General features: G+C 34.6%; 1 protein-coding gene across 3 annotated transcripts in view; it reads right to left on the bottom strand.

Moving 5' to 3' along the window:
* fat2 (FAT atypical cadherin 2) overlaps window positions 1–22,056 on the bottom strand; it is a 179,382-nt gene that overhangs the window by 4,483 nt on the left and 152,843 nt on the right. For all 3 annotated transcript variants that reach the window (XM_062039742.1, XM_062039743.1, XM_062039744.1), the window contains 4 exons: window positions 20,275–20,722; window positions 15,179–15,332; window positions 3,950–4,198; window positions 1,433–1,653 (listed from right to left, as the gene is read on the bottom strand). In XM_062039742.1, coding sequence (XP_061895726.1) covers window positions 1,433–1,653; window positions 3,950–4,198; window positions 15,179–15,332; window positions 20,275–20,722 — 1,072 coding nt within the window. The remainder of the gene's footprint in view (window positions 1–1,432; window positions 1,654–3,949; window positions 4,199–15,178; window positions 15,333–20,274; window positions 20,723–22,056) is intronic.

Genomic DNA, 22,056 nt, shown 5'->3' with positions numbered 1-22,056 from the left:
ACCCAAGGTTCATAAAGCTTATATATTTTTAAAAAGTTACGTACGTGACGCGCACATACGGTCAAGTTATCGAATGTTTAGCAGCCAAGGCTGCATACTCACGGTACCTGATATTCAGCTGGGAATGACTACAACAGTAAATAAACACAAGACATATATATACTCTATTAGCCACAACACAACCAGGCTTATATTTAATATGCCACAAATTAATCCTGCATAATAACACCTGCGTGTTTGTTATGCTAGCTCCTAGCTCCTCTGCTAGCTCCTAGCTCCATAGAACACGCCAATACAATTCAAACACCCGATCAACACACACAATCACTCAGCCCAAAAGACCGTTCACCTAACCCAAGGTTCATAAAGCTTATATATTTTTAAAAAGTTACGTACGTGACGCGCACTTACGGTACGGTACGTGTTATGCTAGCTCCTAGCTCCTCTGCTAGCTCCTAGCTCCATAGAACACGCCAATACAATTCAAACACATGATCAACACACACAATCACTCAGCCCAAAAGACCGTTCACCTAACCCAAGGTTCATAAAGCTTATATATTTTAAAAAAGTTACGTACATACGCAAAAAAAAGCCAAAGCTGCATACTCACAGTAGCACGTCTGCGTCTTTGTCATCCAAATCAAAGTAATCCTGGTAAGAGTCTGTGTTGTCCCAGTTCTCTACAGGCGTCTGTGTATCCAAATCAAAAGTCCTCCTGGTTAGAGTCTCTGTTATCCGAGTTCTTCCATCTTGACTGCATCTTTCGGGAATGTAAACAAAGAAGCGCCGGCTGTGTACTGTTGTGGCTGACTACGTTCGAAAAATACGTCCATTTCGCACCGACAACTTTCTTCTTTGCTTGCTTGGCTTCCTTCTCCATAATGCAATGAACATGATTGAAACAGATTCACGAACACAGATGTCCAGAATACTGTGGAATTATGAAATGAAAACAGAGCTTTTTCATATCGGCTTCAATGTGGAAGGCATACCCGTGTTCGTCGGGCTACGTCACGCGCATACGTCATCCTCAGAGGCGTTTCGAACCGGAAGTTTAGCGGCAAATTTAAAATGTCACTTTATAAGTTAACCCGGCCGTATTGGCATGTGTTATAATGTTAAGATTTCATCATTGATATATAAACTATCAGACTGCGTGGTCGGTAGTAGTGGGTTTCAGTAGGCCTTTAACACCCAGTGATGCTTCCTGTCTGAAGTCTAACTTGCTGTGTGGCGAAAAGAGAAACCCCATCAATGTTCCGTGCAGTTTTACTCACCAACGTGTTTTGTTTGGGCTCTCACTTTTCCAACGACGCGCAAGCAACTGGACTAGTTGGTCGCGAGCGATGTGTTAAAGCGCGATACAAAAAGTGGGGTAGAAAAGCGACTTACAGGAAAAGTTGGACGCAGAAAAAGCGAGGTCACGCACCTTCATAGTCCATGTCCCAGTGGTTCTTCTTGACCGAGTCGTTGTCCGAGCTGGACGGGGGTCTGACGGGCAGGTTGGGGGCCACGCTGCACACCACCGGGCAGTGGGACTTGGACGAGGGGACCAGGTCGTTGGTGCGAACGCCCATAGAGTTCAGCTCCATGGGGGGGGCGTCACGGCCGCCATCTTTCAGGGTCTTGGCCAAACAGGACGGGAAGGAACTGCAACACAAAACATTTGACCAGACAGGAAGTCAGACTTGTGAATGTCAGATACATAAAGTAATAAAGTATTTTAGTCATGTTTTCCTACATTTGTGCATTTTTATTCAGCTTCATTTTTTTCACGTTTTTTTCCTGGTTGTTTACAAAATATATAATTGTAAAAAAAAGTGTGCATTTTGTGAATTGTTGTGGTATAACTCATGTTAGTATTGCCATGCTTTTATTTTGGAGCTTACTTTACACGGCACAGGAAGTCAGTGTGTGTAAGTTGACAGCAGCTACTGTCCCTCCAGGATTTTGTGGGGGTTTTTTCTTTTACCGTTGTCTGATTTGGCGGCAGCATTTTCAAAAGTTGTGGCAAAAGTTGCAATGTTTCACATTTTTAATGAACATTTTAATATTATGAATATTAATCAGTGGTTTTTGTAACCTCGATCTGAAAAAAAGTACAGCATTTCAACAAAATATGCTTCATATGCAAATTGATTCAATGTTTTTAACAGTGATAACAATTTATTTGTTTTGTTTTTCGCTGAAGAAAGGACACTTGGTCCACCAGCTGTACACTGACCTCTCTAAAGCTCAATTTCTAGTATTCTCCCTGGAAAAGATGTATTGTAGTAAAACATGGTTGTACTCACTTTTGTCAGATACTTGAATATCAAATATTTGCATTAGAAGGGACAAAAAAACATCACACTTTAACACATCAAACCATGTCAAAGACAGGTGTGCACAAACCATGCTACGATTAAAAAATAATATATGGAGAGTAAATGTGTTATCGATGTTGGTATTGGTCTTGAGAAGCAGGAAGTTAGTGTGTTTTTAATTTGTCTATTCATTTGTATTTATTTAGAAATAAAAAATATACATATATTCATATTAATTTTTTTTATTTATACATATAATATTTAGCATATAATTTATACTATTTGGTTTTTAATAAATCAATAAATATAGATGCGAAATAATAAAATTAAAATGTTGGACTAAAGATTAAAAAAATATTTATTAAATATATATGCATATATATTTATGCATATGAATATACACACATATATACATTCATGTATAAAAACGTTTATATTTATATATATATACTAGGGCTGGGAATCTTTGGGTGTCCCATGATTCGATTCAAAATCGATTCTTGAGGTCACGATTCGATTCAGAATCGATTTTTTTTTTTCAATTCAACACGATTCTCGATTCAAAAACGATTTTTTTTAAATTTTATTTAATTTTTTTTATTTATTTTTTTAAAAAAATTTTAATTTTTTTTTTTTAATTTAAAAAAAAAATGAAAACAGTACACAACAATACCATAATAATGCAATACAATTTCAAAACAAAACCCGACCCAGCAACATTCAGAATAGCAATAAACAGAGCAATTGAGAGGAGACACAAACATGACACAGAACAAACCAAAAGTAGTGAGACAAAAATGAATATTATCAACAACAGCATCAATATTAGTAACAATTTCAACATAGCCGTGATTAAAAATCCCTCATTTATATTATCATTACAAACATTAATAAAAAAAATAAATAAAAAAAAAGAACAATAGTGTCACAGTGGCTTACACTTGCATCGCATCTCATAAAGTAAATGTCTAATGATAATGTCAATGAGGGATTTTTAATCACTGCTATGTTGAAATTGTAACTAATATTGATACTGTTGTTGATAATATTCATTTTTGTTTCACTACTTTTGGTTTGTTCTGTGTGGTGTTTGTGTCTCGTCTCAATTGCTCTGTTTATTGTAGTTCTGAGTGTTGCTTGGTCGGGTTTGGTTTTGGAATTGGATTGCATTGTTATGGTACTGCTGTGTATTGTTTTGTTGGATTGATTAATTAAAAAAAAAAAAAAATTTAATCAAAAAAAAAATCGATTTTTTAAAAATGAGAATCGATTTTTTCCCACACCCCTAATATATACACATTATTTAGTACAACAAACATTTACTTTATTATTTAGTATTTATATTTATTGATATATCAATACATTACATTTTATGAATTAATACAAGTGTTATACGAATAATAAAAAATATATTTTATATCTCTTTATAATTATTATTTATGGTTAAAAAAATACAGTGCAACCTTACTTCAGATATATTGTGTATGTATATAAATATAAATGTATATATATATATATATATATATATATATATATATATATGTATATATATATATATATATATATATATATATATATATATATATATATATAATATAAAGTGGTGGAACTTCTAAGAGCAAAAAAGAAGCAAGCGTTACCTGTTGGAGTCCTGCATGCAGACAGTCTTCTTCTTCTTCTGCCTCAGGTAGCGTTTCCTGAGGCAGACAAAGATGGCGACCAGCAGCAGCAGTCCCAGCACGCTGCCTCCCACCTCCATGATCTCCATGTAGCCCAGCAGGGGGGACACCTGAGGCAGAGGGTCGCAGTGGAAGGAAACATGTGACAGTTGGCACTGGAAGCCTTCCGGACATGGATTGGGAGAGCAGACGTCCACCAGGTTGTGACACCTGCAACAGGAAGTAGAGGACAGGAAATGAACAACATGACACCTGCAACAGGAAGTAGAAGACAGGAAATGAACAACATGACACCTGCAACAGGAAGTAGAAGACAGGAAATGAACAACATGACACCTGCAACAGGAAGTAGAGGACAGGAAATGAACAACAAGCAATCATTTTACAGAAATAATGTCTGCACGTAAACATTCTTTCTTCTTTTACAATGAAAGATGAACTTGAGGGACAGGAAAAAGTAAAAGTAAACATATGTCATGTTTTTCAGTAAATCTCTCCAGGTGATGGAGGAGGAGATATATATATATATATATATATATATATATATATATATATATATATATATATATATATATATATATATATATATATATACATATATATGTATATATGTGTATATATATATATGTGTGTATATATATATATATGTGTATATATATATATGTATATATGTGTATATATATATACGTGTATATATATATATGTATATAGGCATATGTAATGCATGCAAAATAATAACATTGACCATCATTGCTATGCCGATGACACCCAAATCTATGTAGCGCTATCACCAAATGACTATCGCCCCATAGATCTTCTGTGCCAGTGCATTGAGCAAGTCAAACACTGGATGTGCCAAAATTTCCTACAACTAAATGAAGATAAAACTGAGATAATTGTTTTTGGTGCTAAAAAAGAAAGGTTTAAAGTCATCCAACACCTTCAATCACTGTCCCTGAAAACCTCAAATAAAGCCAGAAATCTTGGGGTTATTTTAGATTCTGATTTACATTTCGACAGTCACATCAAATCAGTAACAAAATCGGCCTACTATCACCTCAAAAATGTAAAAAGACTTAGAGGGCTCATGTCAGCTCAAGACTTAGAAAAACTTGTACATGCCTTTATTACCAGTAGGCTAGACTATTGTAATGGTCTCCTTGCAGGTCTTCCCAAAAAAACTGTCAGGCAGCTACAGCTTGTTCAGAACGCTGCTGCTAGAGTTCTAACAAAGACCAAAAAATGTGAGCACATTACACCAATTCTTAAATCCTTACATTGGCTCCCTGTACATCAGAGAATAGATTTCAAAATCCTCCTGCTCACATATAAATCACTACATGGTCTAGGGCCCAAGTATATCACTGATATGCTCCCACTATATACGCCCTCTAGATCACTAAGATCTTCTGAGACCAATCTGTTAGCGGTTCCAAGAGTAAAGTCAAATCAAGGGAGATCATCATTCAGTCACTATGCAACACATAGCTGGAATAAACTTCCTGAAGATGTCAGACTCTCCCCAACTCTCACTACTTTTAAAACTAGACTGAAGACTTTTATGTTCACCTTAGCTTTCAGCTAAATCTTTTAATCTTTTAACTTTTAACGTCTGCACTGTTTTTATTTTTATTGTCTGCATTTTAATTTTGCTTTTATTTTCTTTCATTTCACTTTGTTGTCTGTGAAGCACTTTGAGTCTGCCTTGTGTATGAAAAGCGCTATACAAATAAAGTTGCCTTGCCTTGCCTTGCCTGCCTATGTATATATATTTATATATCTATAATTATGTGTGTGTGTGTATATGTATATATACACACACACATAATTATAGATATATAAATATATATACATATGCCTATATACATATATATATATACCCTGTATATATATATATATATATATATATATATATATATATATATATATATATATATATATATATATATATATATATATATATATATATATGTGTATATATGTATATTTAAATACAATTATTTACATGTATATAAAAAATTGTTTTGTGGAAAAAATGATTAAAAACAATATATGAAAATATAGACATAAAGAGTATGTATATATGTTTTTTCATTTTATTTTTGCACAAAACTGTTTTATATATGTTATATATTTGAATAAAATTAAAATATACACATATATATGTAAATAAAATAAAAAGGTTTTGTGCAAAAAACTCAATAAAATATAAATACATATACATACATATTATATATACATACATAGGGGTATATATATATATATATATATACATATATGAACGCACATATATACATACATATACTTATATACATATACTGTATGTATACATACATACATGCGTATGTATGTATGTATACATACGTATTTAAATAAAATAAAAATGTACACATACATATATGTAAATGAAATAAAAATAAAATGTTTTGTGCAAAACATTTGATAAAAAACAATATATATATTTATATATATATTCAATGAAAATTAAAGTATACATACATATGTAAATCAAATCTAAATTGTTTTGTGCAAAAAATTATATTATAAAATATATATATGGGAATGTCTTTATTTTCCCCCTGTGACAGCAGTGGGGAACCTTCAGTGTGACACACACTTATGGAGCAATAATTACCAGCACACACACACACACACACACACACACACACACACACACACACACACACACACACACACACACACACACACACACACACACACACACACACACACACAGTTGTCACAGTGTGTGTGTAATTCACTTCACTGCCTCCTCCCCTTCCCGCTGCTAGTGTGTTATTCCACAGAGTGTGACATGCAAATGAGTGTGTACACGCGTGCGCTCGCATCCTTCAATCACCTCTGAAAATCAAGCATTCCTGCCAGGCTTGTGCACGTGAGAGTGCACGTGAGAGTGCATACAAACCAGGCTGGTGATACGGGACGGGATATTAGCAAGATAGTACTTTGTATCACTACTCACCCAGCAGGCACACGACATTGAAACAACCTTGACAACTTGTTCAATTAGGTGCTGACCTTGAGCAACACAAACATAACATTGAAACAACATGCTTTTTGATGATGTTTAATCAATGTCAGGTTGTGACCTTGACTTGACCATTTGGGCATTTTCTAACCAATATTCGAGGAGTGAGAAGAGAAAGTCAAAATGAAGATATCTTGGATTAAAGCGGAAAAGTCACCCAAATGTTTTCCAAAGGGACCGTAGTCAGACCAATGTGGCGCACCAATAGCCGCGCTCACCCTTTAGAGCACAGCCGTGACTTCCTGCCACTGAACATGCAGAAAGTAGTTCTTCTCAGGTTTCTCTATGTTTACGTTTTCACACTTTATGAAGCATTTCGTACATTTTACTTACATCTTATTTTTAAGTGTTTAATGTGATTTGACTATGTTGTTTACATTGTTTGTTTTCCATGTTTGTGTTGACATTTCCTTTCTGCCTTGATAGCTGAGGGATTACAATCAGAGGAAGTTACATTTCAAATAAAATATATTTTTCTCCTGCTCCCTATTTTTCATGGGTCATTAAAATATCAATAATTATTGATATTGACCAATATAATAATGATATTTAAATAATTACTGTGTAACAAAAATTATTTTCCATAGTTAAATAAGAATAGCAGGGCAAATTAATGTTACACAGCCGTTATTTCCTAGCACTAAACCTGCAGAAAATAGTTCTTCTCAGGTTTATCTATGTTTACATTTTTACACTTTGCACTATTTTCTTACATATTCCTTATTTTTAAGAGATTATTAAGTGTTTTCTATGCTTGTGTTGACGTTTCCTTTCTGCCTTGATAGCTGAGGGATTACAATCAGAGGAAGTTACATTTCAAATACATTTTTCCCTAGGTCAAAACATTTCAATAATTACCGACATCAACCGATATAATCATAATATTTAAATAATTACTGCATAACAAAAATTCCTTTCCATAGTTAAATAAGAATAGCAGGGCAAATTAATGTTACACAGCCGTTATTTCCGAGCACTAAACCTGCAGAGAATAGTTCTTCTCAGGTTTCTCTATGTTTACATTTTCACACTTTTTCTTACACTTAATTAAGCATTTCTTACATATTCCTTATTTTTAAGAGCTTATAGTTAAGTGTTCAATGTGATTTGACTATTTTGTTAACATTGTTTGAGTGTTTTCCATGTTTGTGTTGACATTTCCTTTCTGCCTTGATAGCTGAGGGATTACAATCAGAGGAAGTTACATTTCAAATAAAATATATTTTTCTCCTGCTCCCTATTTTTCATGGGTCATTAAAATATCAATAATTATTGATATTGACCAATATAATAATGATATTTAAATAATTACTGTGTAACAAAAATTATTTTCCATAGTTAAATAAGAATTGCAGGGCAAATTAATGTTACACGGCCGTTATTTCCTAGCACTAAACCTGCAGAGAATAGTTCTTCTCAGGTTTCTCTATGTATTCTGCATTCTAGTCCGTCACTCTAACGTTCCTCATCCACGAATCTTTCATCCTCGCTCAAATTAATGGGGTAATCATCGCTTTCTCGGTCCGAATCGCTCTAGCTGCATTGAAAACAATAGGAAAATATGAGGAGGCGAACAACTGACTACGTCACGCTACTTCCGGTACAGGCAAGGCTTTTTTTTTATATCAGCGACCAAAAGTTGCAACTTTATCGTTGATGTTCTCTACTAAATCCTTTCAGCAAAAATATGGCAATATCGCGAAATGATCAAGTATGACACATAGAATGGATCTGCTATCCCCATTTAAATAACAAAAATAAATTTCAGTAGGCCTTTAAGCATTTCTTACATATTCCTTATTTTTAAGAGCTTATAGTTAAGTGCTCAATGTGATTTGACTATTTTGTTGACATTGTTTGAGTGTTTTCCATGTTTGTGTTGACATTTCCTTTCTGCCTTGATAGCTGAGGGATTACAATCAGAGGAAGTTACATTTCAAAGAAAATATATTTTTCTACTGATCCCTATTTCTCATGGGTCATTAAAAATATCAATAATTATTGATATTGACCAATATAATAATAATATTCAAATAATTACTGCATAACAAAAATTATTTTCCATAGTTAAATAAGAATAGCAGGGAAAATTAATGTTACACAGCCGTTATTTCCGAGCACTAAACCTGCAGAAAATAGTTCTTCTCAGGTTTATCTATGTTTACATTGTCACACTTTTTCTTACACTTAATTAAGCATTTCTTACATATTCCTTATTTTTAAGAGATTATTACGTATTTTCTATGCTTGTGTTGACGTTTCCTTTCTGCCTTGATAGCTGAGGGATTACAATCAGACAAAGTTACATTTCAAATAAAATATTTCCTTTTTTTTTTTTTGCAAAGGTCACACAAAATATCAACACTGATATCGTGATACAGTTTTTAAGCCATACAGTCCAGCCCCTTCCTTTTTCCGTCACTGATATAAATACGATGGCAGACATTTTGACTGTGCCTCTTGTAAACAATGGGATAAAAATACCACCCACCCGCGAAAAAAATGCAAATTTATGTTTTAATTATGTTAAAATTCATATTTTAAACAACAGCAACAAAAAAATCAGGAGGTCTTCCCCACAAATTAATTTAAATTCAAATGTAAACAAACTATCTGTTTTTAGCGCAGCAGAAAGACTTGTAGGTATTTTAGTACAAAACATGCATTGACTTAAAGTTTGATTTAATACATTATTAAAATTCTATTTACATCAATAAAATGTGTGAAAAAAGTGTGTAATGGGGTTGAAAATACATTTCTGCTCAGGGCCCCAAATGAGCCATGTGCCACTACACTATGCAAAAGTCTTGGGACGGCTCGACGAAGGTCAAATGGAGATTTTCTGCAACTGGGGAAAACTTTGGAGAAGATCTTGTCGGTGACAAAATGTTCCGCTCGCTTCAACAAGCCAGAAAGTGGTCAATTTCAGACGGCCAAAAAAATTGGCCGGCGCAACTTCTGACTCGGAGGGAGAGTCAGGAGCCGCTGAGAAGTGATTATGAGGCGGGAACACAGCGTTCAAGTTTGGAGAAGATCTGGAGGGGAAAAGTCATCAGTCTCCATTCTGACCACGTCTCTCACACACACACACACACACACACACACACACACACACACACACACACACACACACACACACACACACACACACGCACACACGCACGCACGCACGCACACACACACACACACACACACACACACACACACACACACACACACACACACACACACACACACACACACACACACACACACACGCACACACGCACGCACGCACGCACGCACGCACGCACGCGTTCTTGTATGTGTTACCTTCTTGAGACCTGAGAAAAATGCCTCCCTCTTTAGGACCAGCCTTTCTAGATATATAAAGAAGTGTATTTACAACATGAATAATATATACATACTATGCAAATATAAAACAGCTTGTTGTGAAAAATGAGTTGGAATTCCACAAGAAAAAGGTCACAATTTCACAAGACAAACTTAGAATTTTGGCAGTATTATTGTCATTTTACTCAACGCAAGTCAAAATTTGACAAGAAAAACTGAACATTTGTGCAGTATTATGATAAAAGTTGGAATTTGACTCTAAAACAGTCATTTTACAAGAAAAGCTTAACATTTAGTCAATTTTACGAAAAGAGTCGTCGTTTTACTCGACAAAAGTCACAATTTTATAAGAAAACTTTTAAATGTTGGCAGTACTATAATAGTCGGAATTTTACTTGGCAAAATTACGACAAAAGTCATCATTTTACTCAATAAATGTCACTATTTTACAAGAACAACACAAAAATGGGCAATATTGTGATAAAAGTCGGAATTTTATATGACAAATGTCACCAATTTGCATTAAAAAGTAACAAGTTTACATGAAAAAAAGTACTAATTTTACGAGAAAATATTGCAATATTACAGAAACAGAAAGAACATTAGAAATTGTTCTAAATTTTATAAGAAAAAAGTCGACACATTGTGAGAAAAAGTTAAGCTTTTAGTACATTTTTTGTTTGTAATTGTTTTTTAATCTTCGTTATTTACTTCAAGTTATTACAGTATGTCTCTATATACATATTTATTTATTTATTTTTAATTAATTTTGGCCAAAGGGGCGCATTTCAATTCCTTACACACACTTGTTATTTCATATGTTGACCAGAGGGGGAGCACTTTTAAAAGCGACACACAGTCAATGTGAAAAATCCCTCCTATTTATGTCATCACTTGTTCATACCTCCGCATATGGAAGATACTTTTCCTTCTTCATGTCTCAAGAAGGCTAGAAACACACACACACACACACACACACACACACACACACACACACACACACACACACACACACACACACACACACACACACACACACACACACACACACACACACACACACACACACACACACACACACACTAAACGTGTCAGTTTGACATCAGTGGTGATTAGGTGCAGACCATAATGGCAAAATTTGCTTTGACTGGATTTGAATTTCGAGCCTGAACCAGAACTCTCACTCCTAAAACCTCACACGTAAGCCGAGTGTTTTTTGTTGTTGGCGCTCCTTTCAAACTCCTTGGATCACGTCATACGTAATCAGAATTAAAGCTGCATGAAGCGTTCAACGGGCCCTCGGGGTGGGTGCGTGACGCAGGCGGTCACGTCCTTCCCCGTGCTGAGAGACACCATCAAAAGGCTCAGCCTTGATGCTTGTGAAGGTTATTGCCCACCACAAGGGCACCATGTCACTTGTGAAGGTTATTGTCCACCACAGGGGCACCATATCACTGTCCATATCAAGCTGGAGTCATGAGCCCCAATGGCTCTGGTTACAAGACTGCAAAGTGGTCGCACATCTACCACCCGAGCAACGTCAAAAGGCAACTGTTGCGTTCCATTCCCTAGAACAGGGGTGTCCAAACTTTTTCCACTGAGGGCCGCACACTGAAAAATCAAAGCAAGCGGGGGCCATTTTGATATTTTTTATTTTAAAAACCAATACAATATATGTATAAAAAATATCCATTTAGGCCTCCACTCAGACTTGATCCCGGGGACCCCAAAAGGTTTTGGTCAAAAAAAATATTACAAATGTGTCATTATTTAGTATTATTATTATTATTATTCAAGGTTTAAATCTCTAGATCAACATGAGGTCTATCTGTCAATATAACGCTTTTAAAGATTTAAGTTGTATGCCATTTTTGTCAAGGAAAACCATGTTTTTTTATGAAAAAAAACACACAAAATATGCAATTTTTTCCCCCAATAAAAGTTTAAAGTGGAATATTTGAGATTATATAATAATTGGAGTCTTAAAAAGGTCAATAACTCATAACAACATTGATTTTAATTCATTATTTTTTTGAGCAATGACACTTAAAAAAAAAAAAAAAGTCCCACTAAAATGATTGGGGATCCAAAAGGGTCAGTAAAGTTTAAAAAAAAAAAGTCCCACTAAAATGATTGGGGATCCAAAAGGGTCAGTAAAGTTTAAAAAAATAAATCCAACATTTTTTTTAACTTTTACCACAATAGTCTCAAGATTCAACTTCAGATCTATCCGTCAATTATAAGTTTTATTGTTGTTTTTGTTTTTTCGTTTTAGGCCCTTCTTTAAAAAACTTTGTTTTTTAAATGGCAACCAAAAAATATGCAACATTTTTTCCCCCCAAAATATCTCAAAGTGGAATATTTAATGTGACATAATTGGAGCCTTGAATAGGTCAATAATTCATAATGACATTGATTTTGATTCATTATTATTTTTTAAAGAAAGAAACAGCCTGCATGGCATCTTTGTGTTATTAGAGTAAATAATGCAACAATTTCTTGTTACATTTAACCTGTTTGCTCTTTTATACCACCTTTTATGTTTTTTATTTTTTTTTCATCGTATTTTTAGAATGTGCCGTGGGGCCGTTAAAAAATGACCTGCGGGCTACAAATGGCCCCCGGGCCGCACTTTGGACACCCCTGCTCTAGAACATCTTTTTGCCCAAACTGCCTTTTCAATAAGAGGAGCACAACTAAGGAACTCTCTACCTGACACTTTGAAAAGTATACCTGCATTTGTACATTTTCAAAACACAAACACAATTGTGGCTAGTTGAGCAACAATCATGTTCCCAGGTTTAGTTTTTACTCATTTTTACTAATTGGTTTTTATCTAGTCTGCACTTTGTCTGTATTATTATTATTATTGGCTTTTATCTAGTCTGCACTTTGTCTGTATTATTATTATTATTATTGGTTTTCATCTAGTCTGCACTTTGTCTGGATTATTATTGGTTTCCATCTAGTCAGACCAGTACTAGTTGCCTGGGGCCTCATGTTATTATTATTATTGGCTTTTATCTAGTCTGCACTTTGTCTGTGTTATTATTATTATTTTTGGCTTTTATCTAGTTTGCACTTTGTCTGTATTATTATTATTATTATTGTTTTTTTATCTAGTCTGCACTTTGTCTGTATTATTACTATTATCATTATTATCGACTCCTCTTTGCCTTATTCTTTTTATTTTCTTATTTTTAATGATGTTAGATCTGTGTTGTTAATTAATAATTAAATACTACTAATATTGTATAATAGTAATAAATACTAATATTGTATAATAGTAATAAATACTACTAATATTCTATACTAGTAATAAATACTACTAATATTGTATAATAGTAAAAAATACTACTAATATTGTATAATAGTAATAAATACTACTAATATTGTATAATAGTAATAAATACTACTAATATGGTATAATAGTAATAAATACTACTAATATTGTATAATAGTAATAAATACTACTAATATGGTATAATAGTAATAAATACTAATATTTTATAATAGTAATAAATACTACTAATATTGTATACTAGTAATAAATACTACTAATATTGTATAATAGTAATAAATACTACTTATATGGTATAATAGTAATAAATACTACTAATATGGTATAATAGTAATAAATACTAATATTTTATAATAGTAATAAATACTACTAATATTGTATACTAGTAATAAATACTACTAATATTGTATAATAGTAATAAATACTACTAATATTGTATAATAGTAATAAATACTACTAATATGGTATAATAGTAATAAATACTACTAATATTGTATAATAGTAATAAATACTAATATTTTATAATAGTAATAAATACTACTAATATTGTATACTAGTAATAAATACTACTAATATTGTATAATAGTAATAAATATTACTAATATTTTATAATAGTAATAAATACTACTAATATTGTATACTAGTAATAAATACTACTAATATTGTATAATAGTAATAAATATTACTAATATTTTATAATAGTAATAAATACTACTAATATTGTATAATAGTAATAAATACTACTAATATGTGTGTGTGTGTACTTGATGAGCAGCCATAACAGACCAGTACTAGTTGCATGGGGCCTCATGTTATTATTATAATTATTATTGGCTTTTATCTAGTCTGCACTTTGTCTGTGTTATTATTATTATTATTGGCTTTTATCTAGTCTGCACTTTGTCTGTGTTATTATTATTATTATTATTGGTTTTCATCTAGTCTGCACTTTGTCTGTGTTATTATTATTATTTTTGGTTTTGATCTAGTCTGCACTTTGTCTGTATTATTACTATTATCATTATTATCAACTCCTCTTTGCCTTATCCTTTTTATTTTCTTATTTTTAATGATGTTATATCTGTGTTGTTGTTGTTGGGGACAAGTGTTGTAAATGAGCTTTGGCTACAAACACTATGATGCATACATTGGATAACTGTTTCAGATGTTTCTGTATATGTCCCTATTTCAAGTAAACGACTTTTTATTCATTTTTTAAGGATTTCTGCTAGTGGTGTGCCTCAGAATTTTTTCAACGCAAAAAATGTGCCTTGGCTCAAAAAAGGTTGAAAAACATTATTATATATGTTGACCAAAAATGGGCGAGAGAAACCACGTTTGTGTTTAAAAACGGGCTCTTTTTTCCAAAGAACGTCTCCCGCCATTTTAGTGACTCAGGTGATCATTTCTGACTAACTTTCCAAGGGGGCGCTAGTGAGTCCACTTGGAAATGTTGTGTTTGTGAAGATAAGATGTGTTGTTGGACAGGACACAGAAGTGTGCTTACCCTGCGTCGGCGCGCTCCAGCGAGCAGTTGCACATGTAGCCCTGGTCCTTGGGCACGCACACCCGGCCGTGACTGCAAGGCTGCGACGCACACGGGTCGCTGGGCCGCTCACAGCGCACGCCTTGGAAGAGTCCCGCACACACGCAGACTGCCTCTGCAACGCAATCATCAGAAGATCATGAAGATGAAGATGGAGGAGAAGTTTAGTTATTTAATATTTCATCTAACGTCTGTCTTCTTGTCATATTTCATTTGTTGTGTTTACCACGTGACAGATTTGTCTGCTGTCTCTGCGTGCTGGGTTCAACTCTAACTGGAATGTCACAGATTATTTTATAACTGTAATAAATACTACTAATATTTAGGGCTGCAACAACTAATCGATTAAATCGATTATTAAAATAGTTGCAGATTAATTTAGTCATCGATTCGTTGGATCTATGCTATGCGCAGGTTTTTTTTGGTGGTTTTTTTAAATAAAAAAAACAATTTTTTTTTTTTTTACTAAACCTTTATTTATAAACTGCAACATTTACAAACAGCTGAGAAACAATAATCAAAAAATAAGTATGGTGCCAGTATGCTGTTTTTTTTCAATATAATACTGGATAGAATAAAATGTAGTTTGTCTCTTTTATCCGATTATTAAGCCCTTTGAGACACTTGTGGTTTAGGGCTATATAAATGAACATTGATTGATTGATTGATTAATCGAAGTAATAATCGACAGATTAATCGATTATCAAATTAATCGTTAGTTGCAGCCCTACTAATATTGTGTAATAGTAATAAATACTAATATTGTACAATAGTAATAAATACTACTAATATTGTGTAATAGTAATAAATACTACTAATAATGTATACTAGTAATAAATACTACTAATATTGTACAATAGTAATACTACTAATATTGCGTAATAGTAACAAATACTACTAATATTGTATAATAGTAATAAATACTACTAATATTGTATAATAGTAATAAATACTATTTTATAATAGTAATAAATATTACTAATATTGTGTAATAGTAATAAATACTACTAATATTGTGTGATAGTAATAAACACGACTAATATTGTGTAATAGTAATAAATACTACCAATATTGTTTACTGGTAATAAATACTACTAATATTGTATAATAGTAATAAATACTAATATTGTATAATAGTAATAAATACTACTAATATTCTATACTCGTAATAAATACTACTAATATTGTATAATAGTAATAAATACTACTAATATGGTATAATAGTAATAAATACTAATATTGTATAATAGTAATAAATACTACTAATATTGTATAATAGTAATAAATGCTACTAATATTGTATAATAGTAATAAATACTACTAATATGGTATAATATAAATAAATACTACTAATATTGTATAATAGTAATAAATACTACTAATATTGTATAATAGTAATAAATACTACTAATATGGTATAATAGTAATAAATACTACTAATATTGTATAATAGTAATAAATGCTACTAATATGGTATAATAGTAATAAATACTACTAATATTGTATAATAGTAATAAATGCTACTAATATGGTATAATAGTAATAAATACTACTAATATTGTATAATAGTAATAAATACTAATATTGTATAATAGTAATAAATACTACTAATATGGTATAATAGTAATAAATACTACTAATATGTGTGTGTGTGTACTTGATGAGCAGCCATAACAGACCAGTACTAGTTGCCTGGGTCCTCATGTATTAATAGTGGCCTCATGTATTAATAGTGGCCTCATGTATTAATAGTGGCCTCATGTATTAATAGTAGCCTCATGTATTAATAGTGGCCACATGTATTAATAGTAACCTCATGTATTAATAGTGGCCCAATACATCATTTTATTGTGCTGCCATTTCATATTTTTATGGTTCACCACATTATTTATCATAGACCACCACATATCTTGGCACACCACATCATTGTATGTGGTCTCCCACATCATTTAAAGTGGCCCCATAATTTTACCGTGGCCCAGCATGTAATTTATGTGGTCAGCCACTTCTTTTTAACGTGATTTTTTACTCTGGCCCGCCACTTTATTTAATTGTGGACTGCCATATTATTTAATGGCAGCCAACATTAGCATTAGCATGTAACGCTGCATCACTGACAGTTTGAAGAGTTAGTAGTGAGCTCAGTGGCGCCCCCTCAGGAGGTTGTTGATAGGTGCAGGTGGACATGATTGGCAAACACAAGTCAATTAGTGCTAAAGGTGCAGGTGGTGTAGCTCCTCCTTCAGGACATGATTGGCAAACACAAGTCAATTAGTGCTAAAGGTGCAGGTGGTGTAGCTCCTCCTTCAGGACATGATTGGCAAACACAAGTCAATTAGTGCTAAAGGTGCAGGTGGTGTAGCTCCTCCTTCAGGACATGATTGGCAAACACAAGTCAATTAGTGCTAAAGGTGCAGGTGGTGTAGCTCCTCCTTCAGGACATGATTGGCAAACACAAGTCAATTAGTGCTAAAGGTGCAGGTGGTGTAGCTCCTCCTTCAGGACATGATTGGCAAACACAAGTCAATTAGTGCTAAAGGTGCAGGTGGTGTAGCTCCTCCTTCAGGACATGATTGGCAAACACAAGTCAATTAGTGCTAACCACCTTGCTGCGAGCCGCACGCTGCCAACCACTGCTGAGGAAGGCACCGCGCCAAAAGCCAAAGAAGGAGTCTCGTACTTGGACGCTACGTTGTCATGACAACCGCTCGGTCCAACATTGTGTACTTGGGTTCGATTCCCTTCCCTCACTTGACTGCTGTTATGAGTGACAGTTGTGGTCATGTGACGTGTTTGAGTACACTTGACTGCTGTTATGAGTGACAGTTGTGGTCATGTGACGTGTTTGAGTACACTTGACTGCTGTTATGAGTGACAGCTGTGGTCATGTGACGTGTTTGAGTACACTTGACTGCTGTTATGAGTGACAGTTGTGGTCATGTGACGTGTTTGAGTACACTTGACTGCTGTTATGAGTGACAGTTGTGGTCATGTGACGTGTTTGAGTACACTTGACTGCTGTTATGAGTGACAGTTGTGGTCATGTGACGTGTTTGAGTACACTTGACTGCTGTTATGAGTGAGAGCTGTGGTCATGTGATGTGTTTGAGTACACTTAACTGCTGTTATGAGTGACAGCTGTGGTCATGTGACGTGTTTGAGTACACTTGACTGCTGTTATGAGTGACAGTTGTGGTCATGTGACGTGTTTGAGTACACTTGACTGCTGTTATGAATGACAGCTGTGGCCATGTGACGTGTTTGAGTACACTTGACTGCTGTTATGAGTGACAGTTGTGGTCATGTGACGTGTTTGAGTACACTTGACTGCTGTTATGAGTGACAGTTGTGGTCATGTGACGTGTTTGAGTACACTTGACTGCTGTTATGAGTGACAGCTGTGGTCATGTGATGTGTTTGAGTACACTTGACTGCTGTTATGAGTGACAGCTGTGGTCATGTGATGTGTTTGAGTACACTTGACTGCTGTTATGAGTGACAGCTGTGGTCATGTGACGTGTTTGAGTACACTTGACTGCTGTTATGAGTGACAGTTGTGGTCATGTGACGTGTTTGAGTACACTTGACTGCTGTTATGAATGACAGCTGTGGTCATGTGACGTGTTTGAGTACACTTGACTGCTGTTATGAGTGAAAGTTGTGGTCATGTGACGTGTTTGAGTACACTTGACTGCTGTTATGAGTGACAGTTGTGGTCATGTGACGTGTTTGAGTACACTTGACTGCTGTTATGAGTGACAGCTGTGGTCATGTGATGTGTTTGAGTACACTTGACTGCTGTTATGAGTGACAGCTGTGGTCATGTGACGTGTTTGAGTACACTTGACTGCTGTTATGAGTGACAGTTGTGGTCATGTGACGTGTTTGAGTACACTTGACTGCTGGTATGAATGACAGCTGTGGTCATGTGACGTGTTTGAGTACACGTGACTGCTGTTATGAGTGACAGCTGTGGTCATGTGACGTGTTTGAGTACACTTGACTGCTGTTATGAGTGACAGCTGTGGTCATGTGACGTGTTTGAGTACACTTGACTGCTGTTATGAGTGACAGTTGTGGTCATGTGACGTGTTGAGTACACTTGACTGCTGTTATGAGTGATAGTTGTGGTCATGTGACGTGTTGAGTACACTTGACTGCTGTTATGAGTGACAGCTGTGGTCATGTGACGTGTTTGAGTACACTTGACTGCTGTTATGAGTGACAGTTGTGGTCATGTGACGTGTTTGAGTACACTTGACTGCTGTTATGAGTGACAGCTGTGGTCATGTGACGTGTTTGAGTACACTTGACTGCTGTTATGAGTGACAGCTGTGGTCATGTGACGTGTTTGAGTACACTTGACTGCTGTTATGAGTGACAGTTGTGGTCATGTGATGTGTTTGAGTACACTTGACTGCTGTTATGAGTGACAGCTGTGGTCATGTGATGTGTTTGAGTACACTTGACTGCTGTTATGAGTGACGGCTGTGGTCATGTGACGTGTTTGAGTACACTTGACTGCTGTTATGAATGACAGCTGTGGTCATGTGACGTGTTTGAGTACACTTGACTGCTGTTATGAGTGACAGCTGTGGTCATGTGACGTGTTTGAGTACACTTGACTGCTGTTATGAGTGACAGCTGTGGTCATGTGATGTGTTTGAGTACACTTGACTGCTGTTATGAGTGACGGCTGTGGTCATGTGACGTGTGTGGTCATGTGACGTGTTTGAGTAAACTTGACTGCTGTTATGAGTGACGGCTGTGGTCATGTGACGTGTTTGAGTACACTTGACTGCTGTTATGAATGACAGTTGTGGTCATGTGACGTGTTTGAGTACACTTGACTGCTGTTATGAGTGACAACTGTGGTCATGTGACGTGTTTGAGTACACTTGACTGCTGTTATGAGTGACAGCTGTGGTCATGTGATGTGTTTGAGTACACTTGACTGCTGTTATGAGTGACGGCTGTGGTCATGTGACGTGTTTGAGTAAACTTGACTGCTGTTATGAGTGACGGCTGTGGTCATGTGACGTGTTTGAGTCGCTCACCTCCGCTAGCGTCTTCCTGGCAGGTGCCGCCATTTTGGCAGGACCTGTCGTCGCACACGCCGCTCCCGCCGCAGCACTCGTAGACCCCGAACACCCGCCTCCTGCCAGGCCCCGCCCACTCTGATGCATCGCCCACTCCGATTGGCTCCCCGTTCACCTCCAGCTGCTCCATGCAGCCGTGGAATGGCTGGTGGCGACCCCCGGGGGCGGAGTCGTGAGGGTCGGCGGCGAAGAGCAGAGCGCCGTGGGGACGCATCATGCGGCACGGCGACGCCACCTTGGCGGTCACTGGCGGCTGCCGGTCCAAGGTCAGCTTCAAGGACGTGTGTTGGGCCTCCAGCAGGGCATGGTGCCATCCACCGTCTGACACGTCATGTGACCTCAACGCCAAGCTGCCGGGAGCCAGCACGCCACAGCTGAAGACAAAGTGAAGATGGCCGCCGCTCACCTGGAAGGAAGATCGAGTTGTTGATACATGAAATGATATCAAAGATTGAGTTGTTGATACATGAAATGATATCAAAGATCAAATTGTTGATATCGAAAATAAGTTGTTGATACATTAAATGATATCGAAAATTTAGTTGATACATGAAATGATACCAAAGATCAAATTGTTGATATCGAAAATAAGTTGTTGATACATTAAATGTTATCGAAAATCAACTGGTTACATAAAATGATTTCAAAGATCGAGTTGTTGATACATGAATTGATATCAAAGATCAAATTGTTGATACATTAAATGATATCAAAGTGAAGTTGTTGATACATTGAACGATATCAAAGATCAAGTTGTTGATACATAAAATTATATTGAATATCATCAAGTTGTTGATACATCAAATGATATCAAAGATCAAGTTGTTAATACATGAAATTATATCAAAGATCAAGTTGTTGATACATAAAATGATATCAATTATCAAGTTATTGATACATTAAATGATATCGAAGATCACGTTGTTGATACATAAAATTATAATAAGGATCAAGTTTACATAAAATTACACTAAAGATACAATTGTTGATACATATAATTATATTAAAGATCAAGTTGTTGATATTATAATTTTATGTATCAACAACTTGATCTTTGTTGATAAACAATTGTTGATACATATAATTATATTAAAGATCAAGTTGTTGATATTATAATTTTATGTTTCAACAACTTGATCTTTGATATAATTTCATGTATTAACAACTTGATCTTTGATATCATTTCATTTATCAACAACTTGATGATATTCAATATAATTTTATGTATCAACAACTTGATCTTTGATATCATCCAATGTATCAACAACTTCACTTTGATATCATTTCATGTATCAACAACTTGATCTTTAATATAATTATAGATATCAACAATTGTATCTTTAGTGTAATTTTATGTAAACTTGATCCTTATTATAATTTTACGTAAGGATCAAGTTTACATAAAATTACACTAAAGATACAATTGTTGATACATATAATTATATTAAAGATCAAGTTGTTGATACATAAAATTATAATATCAACAACTTTATCTTTAATATAATTATATGTATCAACAATTGTTTATCAACAAAGATCAAGTTGTTGATACATAAAATTATAATAAAGATCAAGTTTACATAAAATTACACTAAAGATACAATTGTTGATACATATAATTATATTAAAGATCAATTTGTTGACACATAAAATTATATCAAAAAACAAATTGTTGATACATAAAATGATATCGCAGATAAAGTTGTTGATACATGAAATGATATCAAAGATCAAGTTGTT

The sequence above is a fragment of the Entelurus aequoreus genome, linkage group LG28 (genome assembly GCF_033978785.1).
Source record: "Entelurus aequoreus isolate RoL-2023_Sb linkage group LG28, RoL_Eaeq_v1.1, whole genome shotgun sequence".
Classification (NCBI taxonomy): domain Eukaryota; kingdom Metazoa; phylum Chordata; class Actinopteri; order Syngnathiformes; family Syngnathidae; genus Entelurus; species Entelurus aequoreus.
This window is presented reverse-complemented; position numbering and strand designations above follow the sequence as displayed.